Source organism: Aotus nancymaae, unplaced genomic scaffold (genome assembly GCF_030222135.1).
Source record: "Aotus nancymaae isolate 86718 unplaced genomic scaffold, 86718_ANA_hifiasm-v0.15.2.pri h1tg000016l, whole genome shotgun sequence".
NCBI lineage: Eukaryota > Metazoa > Chordata > Mammalia > Primates > Aotidae > Aotus > Aotus nancymaae.
Window position 1 is genome coordinate 62,344,429 of NW_026988428.1, and position 24,283 is coordinate 62,368,711.

Consider the following 24,283-nt stretch of genomic DNA (forward strand, 5'->3'; position numbering starts at 1 on the left):
TTCTGTTGCCAAAGCTTTTGGTGTTTTGGTCATGAAGTCCTTGCCTACACCTATGTCCTGAATGGTTTTGCCTAGGTTTTCTTCTAGGGTTTTTATGGTGTTAGGTCTTATGTTTAAGTCTTTTATCCATCTGGAGTTAATTTTAGTGTAAGCTGTCAGGAAGGGGTCGAGTTTCTGCTTTCTGCACATGGCTGGCCAGTTTTCCCAACACCATTTATAAAACAGGGAATCCTTTCCCCATTGCTTGTTTTTCTCAGGTTTGTCAAAGATCGGATGGTTGTAGATGTGTTGTGTTGCCTCCGACGCCTCTGTTCTGTTCCATTGGTCTATATTTCTGCTTTGGTACCAGTACCATGCTGTTTTGATTACTGTAGCCTTGTAGCATAGTTTGAAGTCTGGTAGTGTGATGCCTCCCGCTTTGTTCTTTTTGCTTAGAATTGACTTGGCTATGCGGGTTCTCTTTTGGTTCCATATGAAGTTTAAGGTGGATTTTTCCAGTTCTGTGAAGAAGGTCATTGGTAGCTTGATGGGGATAGCATTGAATCTGTAAATTACTTTGGGCATTATGGCCATTTTCACAATGTTGATTCTTCCTAACCATCAACATGGAATGTTTCTCCATCTGTTTGTGTCCTCTTTTATTTCGTTGAGCAGTGGTTTTTAGTTCTCCTTGAAGAGGTCCTTTACGTTCCTTGTTGTTGTATTCCTAGGTATTTTATTCTCTTTGTAGCAACTGTGAATGGCAGTTTGTTCTTGATTTGGCTCTCTTTAAGTCTGTTATTGGTGTATAGGAATGCTTGTGATTTTTGCACATTGATTTTGTATCCTGAGACTTTGCTGAAGTTGCTTATCAGTTTCAGGAGATTTTGGGCTGAGACGATAAGGTCTTCTAGATATACAATCATATGGTCTGCAAATAGAGACAATTTGACTTCCTCCTTTCCTGTTTGAATACCCTTTATTTCTTTTTCTGCCTGATTGCTCTGGCTAGAACTTCCAATACAATATTGAATAGGAGTGGTGAGAGACGGCATCCTTGTCTAGTGCCAGATTTCAAAGGGAATGCTTACAGTTTTTGCCCATTCAGTATGATATTGGCTGTTGGTTTGTCGTAAATAGCTTTTATTTTGAGATACGTTCCGTCACTACCTAGTTTATTGAGGGTTTTTAGCATAAAGGGCTGTTGAATTTTGTCAAAGGCCTTTTCTGCATCAATTGAGATAATCATGTGGTTTTTGTCTTTGGTTCTGTTTATATGGTAAATTACATTTATAGACTTGCATATGTTGAACCAGCCTTGCATCCCAGGATGAATCCTTCTTGATCATGGTGGATAAGCTTTTTGATGTGCTGTTGCAATCGGTTTCCCAATATTTTATTGAAGATTTTTGCATCTATGTTCATCATGGATATTGGCCTGAAGTTTTCTTTTCTTGCTGAGTCTCTGCCGGGTTTTGGTATCAGGATGATGTTGGTCTCATCAAATGATTTGGGAAGGATTCCCTCTTTTTGGATTATTTGGAATAGTTTCAGAAGGAATGGTACCAGTTCCTCTTTGTATGTCTGGTAGAATTCACCTGTGAACCCATCTGGACCTGGGCTTTTTTTGGGTGGTAGGCTCTTAATTGCTGCCTCGACTTCAGACCTTGTTATTGTCTATTCAGTGTTTCGACTTCCTCCTGGTTTAGGCTTGGGAGGATGCAACTGTCCAGGAATTTATCCATTTCTTCCAGGTTTACTAGTTTATGTGCATAGAGTTGTTTGTAATAATCTCTGATGATGGTTTGTATTTCTGTGGAATCTGTGGTGATATCCCCTTTATCGTTTTTTATTGCATCTATTTGATTATTCTCTCTTTTCTTTTTTATTAATCTGGCTAGTGGTCTATTTTGTTGATCTTTTCAAAAAACCAGCTCCTGGATTTATTGATTTTTTGAAGGGTTTTTTGTGTCTCTATCTCCTTCAGTTCTGCTCTGATCTTAAGTTATTTCTTGTCTTCTGCTAGGTTTTGAGTTTTTTTGATCTTGCTCCTCTAGCTCTTTCAACTTTGACGATAGGGTGTCAATTTTAGATCTCTCCTTGCTTCACATGTGGGCATTTATTGCTATACATTTTCCTCTAGAGACTGCTTTAAATGTGTCCCAGAGATTCTGGTATGTTGTGTCTTCGTTCTCGTTGGTTTTGAAGAATGTCTTTATTTCTGCCTTCATTTCATTGTTTATCCAGTCAACATTCAAAGCCAGTTGTTCAGTTTCCATGAAGCTGTGCGGTTCTGAGTTAGTTTATGAATTCTGAGTTCTAATTTGATTGCACTGTGGTCTGAGAGACTGTTTGCTATGATTTCCATTCTTTTGCATTTGCTGAGGAGTGATTTACTTCCAACTATGTGGTCAATTTTAGAGTAGATGCGATGTGGTGCTAAGAAGAATTTATATTCTGTGGATTTGGGGTGGAGAGTTCTGTAAATGTCTATAAGGTTTGCTTGGTCCAGGTCTGAGTTCAAGTCCTGGATATCCTTGTTAATTTTCTGTCTCATTGATCTAATATTGACAATGGGGTGTTAAAGTCTCCCACTATTATTGTGTGGGAGTCTAAGTCTCTTTGTAAGTCATTAAGAACTTGCCTTATGTATCTGGGTGCTCCTGTATTGGGTGCATATATATTTAGGATCGTTAGCTCTTCTTGTTGATTGATCCGTTATGTAATGTCCTTCTTTGTCTCTTTTGATCTTTGCTGGTTTGAAGTCTATTTTATCAGAGATGAGAATTGCAACTCCTGCTTTGTTTTTGCTCTCCATTTGCTTGGTAAATCTTCCTCCATCCCTTTATTTTGAGCCCTTGTGTAACCTTGCATGTGAGATGGGTTTCCTGGATACAGCACACCAATGGGTTTTGGCTTTTTATCCAATTTGCCAGTCTGTGTCTTTTGATTGGGGCATTTAGCCCATTTACATTTAGGGTTAATATTATTATGTGTGAATTTGATCCTGCCATTTTGATGCTAGCTGGCTGTTTTGCCCATTAGTTGATGCAGTTTCTTCATTGTGTTGATGCTCTTTACCATGTGGTATGTTTTTGGAGTGGCTGGTACTGGTTGTTCCTTTCTATGTGTAGTGCCTCTTTCAGGAGCTCTTGTAAAGCAGGCCTGGTGGTGATGAAATCTGAGTACTTGCTTGTTCACAAAGGATTTTATTTTTCCTTCACTTATGAAGCTTCGTTTGGCCAGATATGAAATTCTGGGCTGAAAGTTCTTTTCTTTAAGGATGCTGAATATTGGCCCCACTCTCTTCTGGCTTGTAGGGTTTCTGCTGAGAGATCTGCTGTGAGTCTGATGGGCTTCGCTTTGTGGGTAACCCGACCTTTCTCTCTGGCTGCCCTTAGCATTTTCTCCTTCATTTCAACCCTGGTGAATCTGACGATTATGTGCCTTGGGGTTGCTCTTCTTGAGGAACATCTTTGTGGTGTTCTCTGTATTTCCTGGACTTGAATATTGGCCTGCCTTGCTGGGTTGGGGAAGGTTTCCTGGATAATACCCTGAAGAGTATTTTCCGGCTTGGATTCATTCTCTCCATCACATTCAGGTACACCTACCAAACATAGATTAGGTCTTTTCACATATTCTCATATTTCTTGGAGACGTTGTTCATTCCTTTTTACCCTTTTTCCTCTAATCTTGCCTTCTCGTTTTATTTCATTCGGTTGATCTTCGACCTCTGATATCCTTTCTTCTGCTTGGTCAATTCGGCTGTTGAAACTTGTGTATGCTTCACAAAGTTCTCGTGGTGTTTTTCAGCTCCATCAATTCACTTATATTCCTCTCTAAGTTATTTATTCTTGTTAGCATTTTATCAAATCTTTTTTCAAGGTTCTTAGTTTCTTTGCATTGGGTTAGAACATGTTGTTTTAGCTTACAGAAGTTTCTTATTACTCACCTTCTGAAGCCTGATTCTGTCAATTCATCACACTCATTCTCCATCCAGCCTTGTTCCCTTGCTGGTGAGTTGTGATCCCTTGTAGGAGGAGAGGCATTCTGGTTTCGGGTGTTTTCATCCTTTTTGCGCTGGTTTCTTCTCATCTTTGTGGATTTATCCACCTGTCATCTTTGTAGTTACTGACTTTCAGATTGGGTCTCTGAGTGGACGTCCAGTTTGTTGATGATGAAGTTTCTTCTTTCTTTTTGTTAGTTTTCCTTCTAACAGTCTGGCTCCCCCTGCTGTAGGACTACTGGAGGTCCACTCCAGACTCTGCTTGCCTGGGGATCACCTGTAGCAGCTGCAAACAGTAAGGGTTGCTGCCAGTTTCTTCTTCTGCTATCTTTGTCCCAGAAGGATACCCACCAGATGTCAGTCTGAGCTCTCCTTTATGAGGTGACTCTTTGGATATATGGGGGTCAGGGAGCTGCGTGAGACAGTCTGTCCTTTATAGGAGCTCAAGTGCTTAACTGTGAGCTCCGTTATTCATTCATAGCTGCTGGGCAGGTACGTTTAAGTCTGCTGCAGCAGAACTGATAAACCCCCCCGCCTTTTTTTCCCCCAGGTGCTCTGTCCCAGGGAGTCAGGGTTTTATTTACGAGTTTCTGTTGTGCTGCTGCCTTTTTTCAGGGCTGCCCTGCACAGCAAGGAGGCAGCCTAGTCACTGTCTGCCGGCAGAGGCTTTGCTGAGCTGCTGTGGGCTCCGCCCAGCTGCCGTGTGAACTTCCCTGCAGTCCTGTTTATACTGGTGTAGTTAGAACTGCCTTGGCAATGGCAGCCCACCTCTATAATGGTAGACTCTCTCTGTAATGGCGGGCTGCCTCAGCAATGGCAAACCACCTCTGTAGTGGTGGACTGCCTCAGTAATGGCGGACGACCCTTCCCCACAGAGCTGAACCATCCTGGGTTCAGCTGTGCTTGTTGTGAAACTCTCAATCCAGAGCATTTCTGATTGTTGTTTTTTTGTCGGGGTGGGACCAGCCAAGCCTGATCACCTGGCTCCCTGCTTCAGAGCCTTTTTTTTTTTTTTTTTAGTTGAACGGTCGACTGTCTCCCAGGTGTTCTAGTTGCCTGTTGAAAAGGCGCTGGGATCTGTGTGATTTCCCATGCAGTGACCCACCGCGCTGGCCGAAACAGCCGAATTCATTGCACTTTTTTGCCCGGGAATCTCCTGGCCTGGCTCCCTGTTTCAGTCCACTTTTTAATCAGATGAATGGGCAACCCTGTCTCCCAGGAGCTCCAATTGCCAGCTAAAACAGCACCTGGACCCGTGTATTTTGTATGGAGAACTGCCACACCGGCCAAAACAGCCGTGCCGGCCAAACCAGCCGCACTGGCGACCCATGGGGCTCCTCCACCTGGGAATCTGCTGGTCTGTGGGCAATAAAAATCCTTCTGGAAATGCAGCGTCCACTCACCCTCCAGGCTTTCGCTGGGAGCTGCAGTCCTGAGCTGCTCCTAATGGGCCATCTTGGATCCCTCTGGGAATGGATCTTATGATTGACTGTTTCACCCCATTTCCCTACCTAGTACAGTAAAACAGAGGGTACAGTATTGGACATGCTAAATGGGAATGAATAAAGATTGCCTGAGCGCACACAGTAGAGAACAGAGAAGCTGAAGCACTGGTACAGGCAAATTCTCTGTATGTGGAGTGTGGGCTGGAATTTGTCAAAAACCTGTGAGTGCCTCCCAGTGACAACTATCAGGGTGCTGGACTAGGGAATTTCCATTTTAGGGGCAATTACTAAGTTTGCTATTGGATATTAAAAGTGCCCCTGTGACTGAAGGACATACAATAATGTTGAAACTTGAAATACCCATGGTATCTAGGGGGATTTTTGGAAAAACGTTCTAATGGGAGAGGACAGTGCCCAAAAGAGTTCCCTAATGACAAAGAAATGGTTTATACTGGATCTTGTTACCAGAGGAATGCAAGGAGATTCTCACATGTAGGGAGCCTCTTTTTCCCTAGGACTGACTTTGGAACTGTAGAAGAAGCTCCTGCATTTAATTGCCACTTGGACAATGCCCTAAAAACATCTCTCAATTGATCAACAAAGTATTGCTTGGTTTACGGATGGCAGTTCCAAGGAGAACTATCATGTCCACTTGAGCATACCTAGCCATCTGTGATGAGAAAGCTCCCAACTTTTTAAAGAAAACTTCAACTAGCTTCCACTTTCTGACAAGGTTTAATTCAAATATAACTCATAAGGGGAATGAAAAGGACAGAGAGAAGGCAAAGGAGCACCGCAAAGGCACAAAGGCATGCAGTGTGGTGTGGGCGGTGGGTACTGGTTTATTTCCACTATGAAGAACCAAAGGAGGTAAGCAAGGCCCAAAAAATGTTCCTTAGACTTTAATTATTGGTATTGAAAGTCAGAAACTGGTCTTTAAATCCCCCTATCTTTTATTCTTCCACTAGTTCTTTGAAAAGAGAATCATACTCTGATCTTCATACTGTGCTGCTCCAGGTATTTCCTGATTGCAGAACAAAGTGCCCCTTTCTGATCTGGGGTCCTAGAAAAGTGCCTTCACTTCCTGGGCACATTTTCTCTACTTAGAATTTCTAGCTAGTTATCACTGCAAAGTGACAGTGATACATACACTTCCTAAATAACAGATTGAATTGGTTTAAATGGGCTATGGATCAGAATTTCAAATCAGTCCAGAAGGACATTTTCATCACTGAAATCCATCTACTTTGATTCACTTTGGGTTTTCATGGTAATTCTTCAGCACATGCAATGCTTTGAAATCTATGGCATACCTTTATCAGTGAGTAAGAAATGAAGTATCGCGTGTTATTAAAACTCCCTTAACACAGGAAAAGTAAGAAGGGCACCCAAGTACAAATTAACTTATTTCATTCATTTAAATAAAATATTTTTCTCTAATAGAAAAGACATTGTCAATTATTAAAATCTAGATTTACACAGAGCTTTCATTTTATACTCTACAATTATTCTGCATGACATCTTTAAAATAGACCTGCAGAATGAGTTAATCATTTAAAAATAAATATTGAAACAGATAAGAAGAGGTTGAGTGCAGTGCCCAATACAGTTAACACAGTCGTAAGTATCTGAAAAAAGACTGATCCAAACCCAATTTTTAGTAGTACTACATTACTTACTGGCTGTATCATTTTGGACAGATTACTTAGTTTACCTGAGCCTCAATCTCCTCCTCAACAAAAAATGGAGAACAGTACTAACTCACTGTTGAGAGGATTAAATGTAGGGAAAAGATCCAAAACATACAACACATTTTTGTAGCACAATTCCTAACACAGAGTGATTTTAGTGAATGGTTATAAATTTACTGTATGGCACTTTTTTTGGGTATGACACTTTACATTTAAAAAAAAATCTAGCTCTATAATTTCAGGATGAACTCCTGTTCTCAGCATACAAATTACAAAAAAATACTCAGTGTATAAAACCATATCCATAAATGCTTATTCTTCATTTGAATAAATTGTTAGATATTAATGAACTAAAACTCCTGAACAAACTCCATAAAACCAAATGGGACCAGCTAAGCAGTGGCTCACACCTGTAAACCCTGCACTTTGGGAAGCTGAGGCAGGAGGATCGCTTGAGCCCAGGAGTTTCAGACCAGCCTGGGCAGTGCAGTAAGACTTCATCTCTACTAAAAATAGAAAACATTCATCAGGTGTGGTAGTGCATGCCTGTAGTCCCAGCTACTCAGGAGGCTGAGGGGCGAATGAGCCCTGGAGTTTGAGGTTGCAGTGAGCTACGATCACGCCACTGCATTCCACCCTGGGTACCAGAGTGAGACCCTGTCTCAAAACAAACAAACAAAAAAAAGCAGAAACAGGAGAGCTCAGGACAGACCACAAACAGTGAGACATAAAGTGCTATTTAAAAGAGGAAGTGTGGAATGGACGCGGTGGCTCACACCTGTAACCCCAGCACTTTGGGAGGCTGAGGCAGGCAGATCACCTGAGGTCAGAAGTTTGAAACCAGCCTGGTCAACAGGGCAAAACCTCATCTCTACTAAAAATACAAAAAAAATTAGTCGGGCATGGTGGTGTGCACCTGTAGTCCTTGGTACTCGGGAGGCTGAGGCACAAGAATCGCTAGAACCCAGGAGCGGAGGTTGCACCACTGCACTCCATCCAGCCTGGGTGACAGAGCGAGACTCCGTCTCAATTAAAAAATAAAAATAAAAAATAAAAGAAGAAGTGTGATAATGGAAGGTTTTGGGTTTTTTCAGTTTTTTGGTTTTTGCCTTCTAAAAAAAGCATGGTACCCAATGTAAAAGAACATTTATTAGGTTCTCAACTCTGGAATAAATAAAGTCTTGGCTATATAATTTTAAAAAGTTTTACGTTAAGGCCGGGCACGGTGGCTCACGCCCGTAATCCCAGCACTTTGGGAGGCTGAGGTGGGCGGATCATGAGGTCAGGAGTTCGAGACCAGCCTGGCTAATATGGTGAAACCCGTCTTTACTAAAAATACAAAAATTAACTGGGCATGGTGGTGCATGCCTATAGTCCCAGCTACTTGGGAGGCTGAGGCAGAAGAATCACTTGAACCCAGAAGGCAGAGGTTGCAGTGAGCCAAGATCTTGCCACTGCACTCCAGCCTGGGCGACAAAGTGAGACTTCGTCTCAAAAAAAAAAAAAAAGTTTTATATTAAATGTAGTATGTTGAACCTTCACAACTTAGAGATAAGTATAATTTATAGAAGATTATATGGGACTAATAAAACTAATTATTATAATAGCTATCATTTAGTCAGTGTCAATTATACCCTAAGTATTTGGTATTATTTTAATCATCATAATAAATCAGTGAGAAAGGAGAAAAGAAAACAACCCAACTATTATCCCTATAGGGATAAGGCAACTGTCACACAGGATTACCTAACTCACCCATAGGTATAGTTAATAAATGACAGAGTAGATATTTGAACCCACAATTGTTATGATTTCAAAAACCAATACTCTAAACCAGGCATGGTGGTATGTGCCTGTAGTCTCAACTACTCAGGAGGCTGAGGTGAAAGGTATGAGCCAAGGAGTCTGAGGTTGTAGTGTGCCACGATTGTGCCTGTGAATAGCCACCATACTCCATCCTGGGCAACACAGTGTGACCCCATCTAAAGGCAAAAAACAAAGAACCGGCCACCCCCAATATTCTTTCTAACCCAAATTGCTTCTCTGGGTAAAACATAAATAAATTGAACTTTAAGATTCAAGAAAATGGCCTTTAAGATTTCTTCTAAGTCTAGAATATAAAGTTCTTTTTTTCGGCCGAGAGCAGTGGCTCATGCCTGTAATCCCAGCACTTTGGGAGGCCAAGGCAGGTGGATCACAAGGTCAGGAGTTTGAGACCAGCCTGGCCAACATGGTGAAACCCCGTCTCTACGAAAAATACAAAAATGAGCTGGGTGTGGTGGTGGGGGCTTGTAATCCCAGCTACTTGGGAGGCTGAGGCAGAAGAATCGTTTGAATCCGGTAAGAAGAGGCTGCAGTGAGCTGAGATCATGCCATTACACTCCAGCCTGAGTAACAGGGCGAGACTCTTGTCTTGAAAAAAAAAAAGTTCTTTTTCTAATGGCCTAAAACACCTGAGGGTATTAAGCTCCAAGTCTCTGCCCCTTCTATCAATTCTCTAATCCCTACCCCATTCAGGGGAAAAAAAGGAGGAAAGAAGACAGAATTACTTAAAATAAATTTTTTCAGATACAAAAAGGTGATCCGTAAGTAATGATGGAAGGAGTGACTCCTCAGCTTCTGCTGGTGGGAAGGTTCATGCTGAACATTTAGCAGGTGCTGCCTCTAAAGAGAACAGTCACTACACTTATGACAGGGATTTTGCTCTCAGTAGTTCAGAGGCAAAATGAACTACAGTCTGGGACAAAAGGTGTGAAATCTCTCACTGGAGTCATCACAAATTTACCAAGTCAAGAATTCCATATAAAGTGTTTCGGCCTTCACTTGTAGATCATGAAAAATATGATGGAGATCCGCAGAATACCCATAAACTGCATATTGTTACCACAATAAAAAAAATACAAAAAGGTGCCCATGTTGGGAAAAAAATTTAATACAGATGCTCAGATTAGAAAACACACATACCCCTCAAGTTCACAAGCATATCTCTTCAGTGAATGCAAAACTGACAGTGGTTAAACAGTCGGTAAGAATCAAGCCCCTGAAGCTGCCACAAGGACTTCTGAATGAGGAGGACATGTCTAAGCTCTGCCTCCAGAGCACTGGGGAATTAATGCAGTAGCACAGTGGCATCTGCAATCTGTGGAGCAGAAAGCAATTAAGTCCTAATGCCTGAGGAGCTTCAGATTTAAAAATGGAAATTGTTTTTTTATTTAAAAATGATGAGAAAGTGTTTCATTAAAATATATTTTAAATATATTTTTAAAAAAAAGAAAGTGGGAGAAAGTAGAAAGTAAAGAATTTAGATTGGTCATTAGAGAATAAATTCCTGACAACAAAAATTGAGACATGGAACACATTATCAAAGAACATTATGTTGGATAAACTGAAGAAAATACAACCTTGCGAACGGCTGTCAACACAAATAGTGTCAACATACACACAAGATGGGGAAGTACAAATATAGTCTACTTGGCTCAGCCCCACTTATAATTTAAAATAGAAAAATAAAAAAAGGAAAGTGGTAAAATAAGCTTGACGGCACCAGTCAGGGGATTGCTCTACAATTCTGCCAGCTTAAATACAAGTTAGCAAAATGCTAACCCTAGCCGAGTGCAGTGCTTCATGCCTGTAATGCCAGCACTTTGGGAGGCCAAAGTGGGAGAATCACTTGAGCCCAGGATTTTGAGACCAGCCAAGGCAACACAGTGTGAGTTCATCACTACAAAATATAAAAAATGAGCCAGGTGTGGTGGCATGTTCCTACAGTACCAGCTACTCAGAAGGGTGAGGTGGGAAGACAGCTTGAGCATGGGATATTGAGGTTGCAGTGACCCGTGACTGCACTACTGCTCTCCAGCCTGGGTGACAGAGTAAGACCTTGTCTAAAAAAAAAGCTAATCCAAATATCTGTATAACATTTTTCAAAGAATCTATCAATGCACAGGTACTATTTTATAATTTCCTTCAATTCACTATGCATTAAGACACAGCATCTCTATTTTCTCTATACATTCATATTCATATGAGAACTAGTATCCTAGTCTAGACTCAACACTGGTCATCATGAATGTACTGGTAAGATAAAATCCATAGCTTGTTAGTTTCTTAAATATGTGTTGGGAGAACTCTGAATGAAAGATACCACAAAGATAACTTCCTTCTGAGATTAAAAACAAAAACAAAAAACCACACACACACATACGCAACTCTGGCAGAACTGTTAGACCTGGGAAAGTCATCTGTCTCATGCCTGCTCACCTTTTCTCTCACTCAGATGAAATGCTCCCACAGGCAAAGATCCAAAGTTGATTGCCTCAGGAAGCTGCAGAGTCAACATTTTCATTTACCCCTTTTCAATATTTGTTGAGTTTTGATGTGAACTTTTACTAATCCATAAAGAATGGGAAGTCTACACATTTCTGGTAGTAACAGAATTCTCTTACTCTCATTATGAAAAAGAAATATTTTTTCCTTTTTTTTTTTGAGACAGATTCTCACTCTGTTGCCCAGGCTGGAGTGCAGTGGCACGATCTTAGCTCACTGCAACTTCCGCCTCCTGGGTTCAAGTGATTATCCTGCCTCAGCCTCCTGAGTAGCTGGGACTACAGGTACATGCCACCACACCTGGGTAACTTTTTGTATTCTTAGTAGAGACGGGGTTTCACCATGTTAGCCAGGATGGTCTCTATCTCCTGACCTCATGATCTGCCCACCTCAGCCTCCCAAAGTGCTGGGATTACAGGTATAAGCCATCGCACCTACCCAAAATAATGTTTTCTTAATGACAATTATATATTATCAGGAAAAAAGGGCTATTTCCATTAAGAAATAAACATACCCAAATCAGCCAAGTTAACACTTGTGTTCCTTCCTATTTCTCTCTGCAGTCACTAACTGCCACCTCAAAGAGAAACAGCACAGTCTCATCTCAGCCTTTGGTCCCATCATACCTGCTTCCTTTATACAAAACAGAAAAGACTGTGATCATTATTTATTTGGTCCTAGTAATATATCCCATGGAAACACAGTAGTTGGGAGCATAAGTATTTGTTTTTGGAAAATGTAAAATCCAAGGAAGACCTACCTTGTGAGTAGAGAAGGATTTGCATCTCTAAAAGAACACAGGTAAACACCTGCACCAGGTTCTCTAATCCCAGGAGTTCAAATGCTTCCCGAAGCGGGTAATCAGAGAGGGGGAGCTCACTGGGCCCTGGCCTCTGGCAGACGACAGGTTCATAAACACCATAAAATTTCAGTGACCTCCCTGGAGGTGGAAGGGGTACTTCATAAAGAATATTATGGATATAGCTTTCAAGTGGCAAGGGTGGTGGCTGCTGCGAGGTAACAGCCTTGTAAAGCTGGATAAGGAATTTCTTGCAGGCCTGCATGAATGGTAATGGTGTGATCAAGCATATACTTTTTGAAACATACAGGGTGTCTCTGCTGATATCATAGGAGTTGTATCGCTGGAGTTTCAAAAGGGAAGTTGTGTCTCCTTCATCAAGACTACTTGCCAATGAGTCCATGCTGCAGGAAGATGAAGCATACACGCTGCTGTAATGCTCAGCGTTGTGCATCTGGTAGAGTGTCTGCATTGCTGTGCAAATTTGCTTACTTGTAACTTCTTCATAAAAAGTGAGAACAAAACCATAGGTGCGAGAACCATCTTCCCTGGTAATTATAAATGAGTGAAACTGGGGGTCTTTATTGTCAGTTTGTGTCCTGAAAGATAGCCCTTTAGGCATGCACAACTGCAAGAAAGAAAAAAAAAAAGCATCAGAATGCAGTACACAAATAACTTCAAGCCAGAAACAAATGTTGTTTTTTAACACAACAGGATTCAAAAAGACAGGTTTTATCCAGATTTAACAGTGGCAATAGCCTTAAATTAGAAATACATTGTAAGTTCCTCATATACATGTAAATAAAATTATTCTTAAAAAGAATATATACAAGGGAAAAACTTCTGTGTGATATTACATGCAGGAAGCTTTACTAAGAACAAGATAATCACTGATTTAGTCCCAGAGTAAACCTCTAACTAAGGCTGTGGCCTTCAGCAAGCTATGTAACTTCTGTGAGCTCAGTTCCTGTATCTATAATAGCTGCTACATCAATGACTTGAAGATAGAGTATACAAAAGCACTTCACAAATATTTAATACTTAAGTACTATTTTTGTATTAATGATGAAAATGTTTCAGGAGAGCAGAGAAATAGGAAAAGGCTCATTTAGTAAGTTAAACAAGGAATAATAAAAACACTATCATCTTTGCTATTTTTAATAGTATGTTATTTTATCCAAGAAAAAGAATCTTCAGAAATTGAAAGCTTTTTGATCTACTAAAGCAGAAGTACAGAAACAAGGCATTTTAGATTACTTCTAGTAAAGACCATGCTCTAGTTCTTGGGAACTACCCAGGATTGAGTCAAACTTGGGAACAAAATTACTCGGAGGAACTAAAGATGCTATATTTAAGATACTTAAAATGCACAGAAAATTAGAATGGATTCTTTAAAGCATTTTAAATAACTGAAATGAAATTACAGAAAAGTTGAAACATACTAAGGAAAACAGAACTTGTAATTCAACCATCCTAATAATCATTATTCATATTTAGATATTTCTACTTTTATATTGTAATATGCTTTTTACAAAGAAATAATTTAACCATATATTACTTTCTAGTTTTTTCCATATTTAATAACTGATATGTTACAAAATTTAGACTGTCTCCCACATCCCCACATTATCAAGAAAACACAATTCCTTCCTTCCTTTATTCAAACCATCAAAAAACATGTATTAAGTGCCTTTTATGAGAGGGGATCTGTGATACAACGGTGGGAAGGACAGATATGGCCCATGCTCCTATGGTGTTTCCAGTCCAGTGAGGATAACAGATGAGTTTTAAAAATCATAAACTATAAAGTAAAGGAAGTGCTATGATAGGGTAAATAAGGGTTGCTATGGGAAAAATACATAATAGTAGGAAGATACACATTAGAAAAGAGGGAGCAATCAGGAAAAAATGAAGCCCAGACTAAAACCTCAGGATGAGTAAATGTCTTAGTAGATAAAGATTCTAGTCAGAGAGGACAACATGTGCAAAAGCCCAGAAAAGTTTGAGGAACTGAAACAGGTCAGTATGGGTGGGGCACAGAATGCAAGGTGGGTGGACGTAAGAGAAAGCAAGATAAATCATTAGGGGTTAGCCCATCAAGGGCCTTGGTAGGCTATGTTAGAACTGTGAGGAGGACAATGGGAAACCTCTAAAGGGTTTTTAGGAGAGGAACAGAATTAGATGTGCCTCTTAACACATCCATCTTGGAACACTGAAGGGAGTGGTTTTCAAAGGGGTTCCAAGGAGGTAGCAGGAATGTCCCAGGGCCTTGGAAAGGGGTGAGAGGCTAGAGGAGGAAGCTGAGACGGCCAGTGTACTTCCTTCCCCTATGCACATTCCACTTCCATTTATTTTGTAGAGTAGAATTCTTTCAGTGTTAAGATTTCTGGGTTCCCACTGCTTAAAAACAAAATCTTGATGGTGGCCTAAGATTAACGCAACAAAACTGTCATTAAGCATGAAGGCAGGTGGGCGTACTAACTGTTCCTCACAGCCATTTCAGATTGTGGTCCTTCCGTTCTCCCTAAAAACTCTTGGCTTTGAAACTCATGTCATGATTGTGCCACCACATTTTGGGTTTCTTTTCTATCCAAGTTCATTTCTGGAGCAACTTCTTCCATGATTTTAAATATACTCTGTTAACTCCCAAATCTATAATCTCATGAATCTGACTCTTAAAAGAAACTACTTGACAATCCCATCAAGATGTGAAATAGGCAATTCAAACCTACCACGTCCCAAACTGAAGTTCTGATTTCTTCCTCCAAATCTGTTTCTCCTTTTATCAGTCTTTTCTGTAATTCCATCCATCTCATTTGCCCAAGACAAAAACCTTGGAGTCATCTTTAACTTCTTCCTCTCTTTCTCACTTACCCCATTATCCAATCCATCAGCAAATATTACCAATTCTATCTTCAAAAATATATGCAGAAATCAATTGCTGCTGCTGCTGCTTTTTTATTTCTTTCTTTTTAGAGATGGGGTCTTGCTCTATCACTTAGGATGAACTATAGTGGTACAATCACAGTTTACTGGAGCCTCAAACTCCTGGGTAAAAGCAATCCTCCCACTTCAGCCTCCTGAATCAGAAAGTAATTGCTTCAATCTTTACTCTTACCATTCTAATCTAAGCCACCCTTTTCTCTTGTCCGGATATAACAGCCAATCTCTCTGCTTCTGCCCTTGTCCCCCATAATCTATTTCCCATATAACAGCCAAAGCATCCTCAAAAAATATATTACAACTTGTTACTCTTCCCAAAATTCTCCAATGGACTCTCATCTCACTAAAATTCTCCAAGGGACTCTCATCTCACTAAAAGCTGATGTCTTTATAATGGCCTATAAGGAAGCCCTGCATGACTCAGCCCCCAGCAACCTCTCTGCCTTCATCTTGTACTCTCTAACTTGCCCACTCTGCTCCAGCAACAATGGCACATTACTGTTCTACGAACACACCCCGAATTCTCCCATCAAAATCTGCTCTTATCTTTCCCAGCAACTCTCTTCCCCTTGGCATCCACATGACTCATTCCTTGTGGCAGATATAGCTCCAATAACATTTCTACTTCCATACACTCATCCAAACCTTGACACTCCCACATTAAGAAGTGGAGCCCACTCTCCTTGAACCTGGGTGGGCTGCTAAGAGTGCCTATACCAGGGTCTGGAAAACTTTTTCTATAAAGAGACAGATAAGTATTTTAGGATCTGGAGGTCATACAGTCTTTGTAATTACTCCACTCTACATTGTATTAGATGAGTGCAAAAGTAATTATGGTTTCTGCATTGTTGGAATTTGCCATTTGGTATTGGAATACATTCTTAAATAAATGTGATTATGTTAGATATCTCCCTGCCCCACCGCTGAGATGGAGTTTTGCTTTGTCACCCAGGCTGGAGTACAGTGGCATGATCTCAGCTCACTGCAAGCTCCGCCTCCTGGGCTCAAGCAATTCTCATACCTCAGCCTCCCGAGTAGCTAGGACTACAGGCGTGCACCACCATGCCCAACTAATTTTGTATTTTTAGTAGAGACAAGGTTTCACCATGTTGGTCAGGCTGGTCTCAAACTCCTGACCTCAAGTGATCCGCCCACCTCAGCCTTCCAAAGGGCTGAGGGATTACAGGTGTGAGCAACCGCACCTGGCCTCAAGCGATTTTCTTATTCCAGTTCAAAATGAGTCATAAAACAGTGGAGACAATCACAACATCAACAATGCATGTCCCTGCTAACTAACACACAATGCAGTGGTGGTTCAAGAAGTTTTGCAAAGGAGATGAGAGCCTTGGAGATGAGGAACATTAGTGGCCGGCTGTTGGAAGTTGACAACGACCAACCGAAGGCAATCACAGAAGCAGATCCTCTTAAAACTACCTAAGAGGTTGCCGAAGAACTCAATGTCAACCATTCTATGGTCATTCGGCATTTGAAGCAAAATGGAAAGGAGGAAAAACTCCCTAAGTGGGTGCCTCATGAGCTGAGTGAAAATTTAAAAAATCATCATTTTCAGCCAGGCACAGTGGCTCACACCTGTAATCCCAGCACTTTGGGAGGCCGAGGTGGGCAGATTGCCTAAGCTCAGGAATTTGAAATCAGCCTGGGCAACATGGTGAAACCCCATCTCTACTAAAATAGAAAAAACTAGCTGGGCATGACTGCGTGCACCTGTAGACCCAGCTACTCGGGAGGCTGAGACAGGAGAATTGCTTAAACCAGGGAGGTAGAGGTTGCAGTGAGCCCAGATAGTGCCACTGCACTCCAGCCTGAGTGACACAGCGATACTCTGTCTCAGAAAAAAAAACAAAAATCATCACCATTTTGAAGTGTCATCTTCTCTTATTCTACACAGCAACAACGAACCATTTCTCAATCGAATTGTGATGTGCGACAAAAAGTGGATTTCATATGACAACCGGCAATGACCAGCTTAGTGGTTAAACCAAGAAGAAGCTCCAAAGTACTTCCCACAGCCAAACTTGCTGACCAAAAAAAAGGTCATGGTGACTGGTAGTCTGGTGCCAGTTTGATCCAATACAGCTTTCTGAATTCCGGCAAAACCATTACATCTGAGAAGTATGCTCAGTAAATCAATGAGATGCACCAAAAACTGCAGAGCCTGGAGTGGGGACTGGTCAACAGAAAAAGCCCAATTCTTTTTCACAACAATGCCCGACCACACATCGCACAAAAAATGCTTCAAAAGTTCAACAAATTGGGCTACAAAGTTTTGCCTTATCCACCATGTTCTCCTGACCTCTTGCCAACTAACTACCACTTCTTGAAGCATCTCGAAAACTTTTTGCAGGGAAAACGCTTCCACAACCAGCAGGATGCAGAAAATGCTTTCCAAGAGTTCATCAAATCCCAAAGCACTGATTTTTTTTATGTTACAGGGATAAACAAACTTTTTCTTGCTGGTAAAAATGTGTTGATTGAATGGTTCCTACTTTGATTAATAAAGATGTGTTTGAGCCCAGTTATGATTTAAAATTCAGTCCCAAACTGCAATTACTTTTGCACCAACCTGAAAACACAAAGGTATGGCTTTGTTCCAACACAATTTTATTTGTAAAAACAGGCAGTTGGATGGATTTAGCCTGGGGGCCACATATGCCCACCCCTGGCCTAGTCAAGTAAAATGCAACAGCAGTGACAAGTGACGTAGTGACTTCTGAGCAGAGGATAAAAATGGCAATAAAGCTTCCACCTCCTCCCTCCCTCCCTCTCTCCCTCTCTCTTTCTCTCTCCTCTCTCTCTCGTAACCTGGTAACACACTCTGGGAGTCCTGAGGCAACATATAGAAAATTTAGCTAGTCTGAAGCTGCCTGACCAGTGAGACCAAATGGAAAAACCACACAGAGACAGAAGGAAGCCCAGCTATATGCCTGGTCCAGGAGACAGGCCTATGAGTGGGTGAGCTTTTAGATGACTTCAGTCTTCAGACTTTGAAGCTCCCAAACTGACATCAAGTAGAACACAGGCGCTGCCAACCAAAAGCTACCTACATTGCAGATATACATATGCTACCTATATATACACTGGGTGTGCTACCTACATATACATATCTGCAATGTAGGTAGCACACCCGGCTAAGTAATGTTTTTGTTGCTTTAAATCAAGGGTCAGCACACAACACCCCCGCTATGGGTTTAAATGTACGTGTACCTCCAAAATTCATATGCTGGAACATCACTTCAGGGTGACTGTATTAAAAGGTGGGGCCTTTTGGGAAGTGATTAAGTCATGCAGGTTCTGCCCTCCTGAAAGGATTAGTCCCTTATAAAAGATAAAAGGTTGAAGGAGCAGCACCCTAGTGCCTTTTCTCTGCTTCCATCCTTTCTGCCATGTGAGGAGACAGCATTTGTCCTCTCTGGAGGACACAATGACAAAGCACCATTTTAGAAGCAGAGACTAGGCCATCATTAGACCCTAAACCTACAGACACTTTGATCTTGTACTTTCAGTCTCTAGAACTCTAAGAAATAAATTCCTATTCCTTGTAAGTTACTCAGTCTGAAGTATTTTATTTTAGCAGGAGAAACAGACTTAGAAAAACCCTTAGGTCAAATACAATCTGCCACCTGATTTGTAAATAAAGGTTTACTGGGACTCAGTCACATCCATCCATTTATGCACTGTCTATGGATGCCTTCACACTACAACAGAGCTGGCTGACTGTGGCAGAAACTGTATGCCTACAATACCTCAAGTACTTACTATCTGGTTCTTCGTGAAAAAAATTGCCAATCTCTATTTTAAGCCATTAAGTGACAGGGGGATGGATTGTCATGCAGCGGTAATCAAAACACTCCCTTACTTCCCTTAAGTCTCTGCATAAATACTACCACAGAGAGGTCATTTACCTTTTCATAAAAAAATAGCGTTCTCTTCATCTTTTGCATGACATAAAATGTTATTCCTCTAAAAAAATATTTATTGTGGAGAAGCAATTAAAGTCTTGCACCACTGTAAGCATATGTACATTATATAAAAATACACATTACTAGTATTGGATAATTCTGTTTGATCTCTAGATTGCCAGCTACTCAAGGAGTAGTACTATATTTCAACAGCTTTAAACATTCAAGAGAACTGTAATGAAATAATATACCACTTGGGGCCATAACAGATGGTGATTGACAACAAGGGTAAAAAGAAAAAACTGTGAGGCTCAGTCACTAGAGCACCAGTCAAAATGTCTTCATATTTCATAACACTGAATATGCAAAGGACTAAGGCAGATTTACTCAATTCTTTTACATTAATTAAATTACTATGTATATTTGGACAGAATGAGATACAGACTTAGGTAAAACCTATGAATACCTCAATTTGGTAGGGGGTAAAAAACGCTTATTCTCAGTCTTTCTTAGGAATAATTGTATAAACAAAGGCTATGACAGAATCTCCATAATTCTACCTTCAAATTAAGGCTGATTTCATCATAACAAGTTAATGAGCTGCACTGCTAATAGCATGAATAAAAACTCATTTGGCCAGATGCAGTGGCTCATGCCTATAATCCCAGCACTTTGGGAGGCTGAGACAGGTGGATTGCCTGAGCTCAGGAGTTCAACACCAGCCTGGGCAACATGACAAAACCCCATCTCTACTAAAAATACAAAAAATTAGTTGGGTGTGGTAGTGCACACCTGTAGTCCCAGCTACTTGGAAGTCAGCCTTCCAAGTACAAGAATCACTTGAACCTGGGAGGCAGAGGTTGCCGTGAGCCAAGACTGTGCCACTGCACTCTAGCCTAGATGACAGAGTAAGACTCTGTCTCCAACAAACAAACAAACTCAAAAACCTCATTTGACATATTTATTGTAGTCAATAAAGATTATACAAAAGATGATTTGAATTATTCTTGCTCCAGGCTAAACTCAAACTTTTTTAGCACAGTGCAAGGAATATAACAATTGGTTGAATGAATAAATGAATGAACAAGAAAACAAAAACAACAACTGGGGGTAAAAGACCAGGCTTAGTTAATCTCTTGATCTCCTCTGTAATTCTTTTTTTTTTGTTGAGACGGAGTCTCACTCTGTCACCCAGTCTGGAGTACAGTGGTGTGATCTCAGCTCACTGCAATCTCCACCTCCTGGGTTCATTCAATCAATTCCCTTGCCTCAGCCTCTCAAGTAGCTGGGATTACAAGTGCGCATGATTATAGGTATGCACACCTGGCTAATTTATTTATTTATTTATTTATTGTATTTTTAGTAGAGACAAGGTTTTACCATGTTGGCCAGGCTGGTCTTGAACTTTTGACCTCAAGTGACCTGCTCGCCTCAGCCTCCCAAAGTGTTGGGATTACGGGCATGAGCCACAGCACCTGGCCTTCCGTTTGTAATTCTTTTTCCATCAAGTAGGCAATACAGAAACATAGTGGCTTCCAAAGTCGACATAAAGATTTAATTTAATTGATAGGCATTTCTGTCACCCTAAATCACAAAATCACAGCTCAACTGCTGTTGAACAGCTGCCAAATATTCCCTTAAGGGTTTGTAGCTTTTTTTTTTTTTTTTTTTGAGACGGAGTTTCGCTCTTGTTACCCAGGCTGGAGTGCAATGGCGCGATCTCGGCTCACCGCAATCTCCGCCTCCTGGGTTCAGGCAATTCTCCTGCCTCACTCTCCTGAGTAGCTGGGATTACAGGCACGAGCCACCATGCCCAGCTAATTTTTTGTATTTTTAGTAGAGATGGGGTTTCACCATGTTGACCAGGATGGTCTCAATCTCTTGACCTTGTGATCCACCCGCCTTGGCCTCCCAAAGTGCTGGGATTACAGGCGTGAGCCACTGCGCCCGGCCCTGGGTTTGTAGCTTTCTTGAGCACACATTCAACATTTACAGAAAAAGCTTGCCAAAAGTTGTGCTCAAAGTGAAGAATGGCTTTCTATGCCACAGACAATAGATGTAAGAATTTTTCCTAAATGCTCTTCCTACAAATCAAAGAAAGTAAGAATTATATTTCTAATCTGGAAACCAGAACTGCAAAATGCTATTATTTTTCTGTTTTTAAAAGATATACAGTATTGTTGTATATCAGGAACTACAAGATACTTTCTCAGAAAACCTGAGTTACATCAGAATTGTTAAATTGTCAGGAACTGCAAGAAATCTCAGAAAATCTGAAATATATATCTCAGAAATTCTGAAATATAAATCAAGATTTGTTTATCATGGTATTAGACATCTCTAATTAACCCATAACATTGCTATCTACTAACAATAACCCCTCGCGATCCCACAATAAAACAACTAAAAATCAGAGGTGTCACTGATGATCAGATTACTACCAGTAACCAGATTACTTTAGCCAAAGTAGGCTTACAATGACATGTGTGAACTTTCCCAGTTTGAATGAGCAAATGTTCTTAAATTTCTCTGGACCATTTCAGACAGTTTGGCTAGAATTTTAAAGCTCCTCTTTCCACGTTCTGTTGTTCTGTGACTTCCATGGCCTCTCCCTCATTACGCAAATACATTGTTATGCACTGCATAATAATGTTCTGGTCAACAACGGACTGCATATAGGACGATGGTTGGAGCAACAGGTTATACCATATGGCTTAGAAGTAGAGGTGGCTGTATCACCTAGGTCTGTGTATGTATATATACTCTATGATGTTGGCACAACAATAAAATCACCTAACAACACATTCCTCAGAATATCTCCCTCCCTTCCTCCCTCCCTTCCTTGTCTCCCTTCTTCTATAAACACTTATTTTGTCCCATGTTTTGCCTTAGATATTGATAACTCAAAAGACAAAGATAAAAATCCTTTCCACCTGGCACAGTGGCATGTATGTGCCTGTAGTCCCAGCTACTTGGGAGGCTGAGGCTGGAGGATCTCGAGTCCAGGAGTTCTGCGCGCTATGCCGATCGGATGTCTGCACTAAGTTCAGCATCAATATGGTGACCTCCCAGGAGCAGGGGACCGCCAGGTTGCCTAAGGCGGGGTGAACTGGCCCAGGTCAGAAACGGAGCAGGTCAAAACTCCCGTGCTGATTAGTAGTGGGATCACGCCTGTGAATAGCCACTGTACTCCAGCCTGGGCAACATGGCGAGACTCCATCTTTTAAAAAAAAAAATCCTAGTCTAGTAGGAAAGACAGACACAGAAATCAACGTTTAAAAAAATGTGATCAGTGCTACTATGGACTCTGTTCAAGATATTGTAAGAAAAGAAAAGAGGGTAACTCCTCCTGCTTAAGAGATGGTTTTGCAGTAGAGGCCACACCTAGTCAAGGACAGAAAGAGAAGTATTGTAAGCAAGTAAGTATCACTTCATTTATTCAATGATTTGAGCATCGACTTTGCGCAAAGCTAGGGATGCAGCAGTGAATTAGAAAAACTGTTCCTGTCCTCGTGGTGCTTACATTATAGCAGGAGATACACAGTTGACTACTAGCTACGTAACGGTTATTTCATTACAACTGAGATAGGTGAAACAAAAAGGTACAAGGTACTAAGAGAACCTAAGGTGACCTGACTGAGTGCTGATAAGATGGTAGAAAGCTGATGGTCAGGAGCAGCTTCTCTGTATAAATGGTTACAGTGAAATCTAGGAAGAGTAAGAATTCACTAGGTGAAGCGAGAGGTGGAAGAGCCTTCCAGAGAGACTAAACAGCAGAAACAGAAGCTATAGTATGAGGAATGAAATGGACAGGAGCAGAAGGCCAATTAGACAGTTACTAAAGAAGTCCAGGTAAGAGATCTTGATGGTTTGCATCAAGGTGAGTATATGGAAACAGAGAGAAATAGACAGATAAAAGATTATATATGAGAAAGGGTAAGTGAGAACTTTCAGTGTGATGTGTACATTGTTGGACTAGGCAACTAGGTGGATGGCTGTACCATTCACTGACAAAGATTGGTGGGAAGAATAATGAATTCTGTTTTGGATAGGTTGCATTTGAGATGCCAGTGAAATATTCTAGCTGCAATGTTAAGGAAACGGCGGGGGGTGGGAGCAGAAGGGTCCCTCAGCAATGGTCCTCCAGCAATGAGAGCCCCATTCCTATAATTTACTGTGAGATACAGCTAGGCGCAGTGGATCACACCTGTAATCCTAGCACTCTGGGAGGAGGCCAAAGTGGGTGGATCGCTTGCATCCAGGAGTTCAAGACTAGCCTAGGCAACACGGCCAAACCTCGACTCTACAAAAAGTATCAAAATTAGCTGGGCGTCGTGGCGCGCACCTGTAGTCTCAGCTACTTGGGGGACTGATGTGGGAGGATCACTAGTACACGGGAGGTTGAAGCTGCAGTGAGCCAAGATTGTACCATTGTACTCCAGCCTGGGCATCAGAGCCAGAACCTGTCTCAAGAAAAAAAAAATTTTTTTATTGTGAAATATGAACCTAAACTTGGCTCAAAATGAGGACTTACTTTCATTCTAATGTCAAACCTATGAAAGTAATTTGGGGTTATCCATCTCAAATACAAGTAATTGCGAAGTCTACAAAAAGGATATATAGCCCTTTTCCTTTTAATCTTACAAGATAAGCATCTGAATAGGTTTGTTCAGCCAACCTTTTACCGTTTACTCTTTGCTCTTCGTGCCACTGTATCCTTCTTTGTGATCAAAGTAAACAGCAAACTGTAAAGAGCTTTATAATAGTTACTACTCTTTAGTTACTTAAAATATCATATTGATGATGTTTCATTTAGGACAGACATAAAATAGAATCCTTATATTTTCATACAGTTTGCTTAAAAGTTATTAACCATGTTTTCTTCCTATGAATTCTTGGGTACAATACAGGCTTAAGGATCTATCAACTAGAAAAACTTAAGATCTAACAACTAGAATATTACATAAATAGTCATGGATGCCAATAAGCAGATTACCTCAAAGAGATGTGAAAGTAGGGTGGGCGACCTTCAGCTCTGTTTGCAATACTTTATTTCATTTAAAATGAAATGCAGACCAGGAACAGTAGCTCACGGAGGCCGAGGCAGGCACTTGAGGCCAGGAGTTTGAAACCAGCCTGGCCAACATAAGGATACCCTGTCTCTAATAAAAATA

General features: G+C 40.9%; 1 protein-coding gene and 1 pseudogene across 5 annotated transcripts in view; one reads left to right on the forward strand and one right to left on the reverse strand.

The window, feature by feature from the left end:
- The window catches only part of DENND5B (DENN domain containing 5B), a 209,301-nt gene that overhangs the window by 85,264 nt on the left and 99,754 nt on the right, over positions 1–24,283 (reverse strand). For all 5 annotated transcript variants that reach the window (XM_064377434.1, XM_064377433.1, XM_012458431.3 and 2 more), the window contains one exon: positions 12,208–12,874. In XM_064377434.1, coding sequence (XP_064233504.1) covers positions 12,208–12,874 — 667 coding nt within the window. The remainder of the gene's footprint in view (positions 1–12,207; positions 12,875–24,283) is intronic.
- LOC135275217 (large ribosomal subunit protein uL30m-like) lies at positions 6,284–10,289 on the forward strand (annotated as a pseudogene).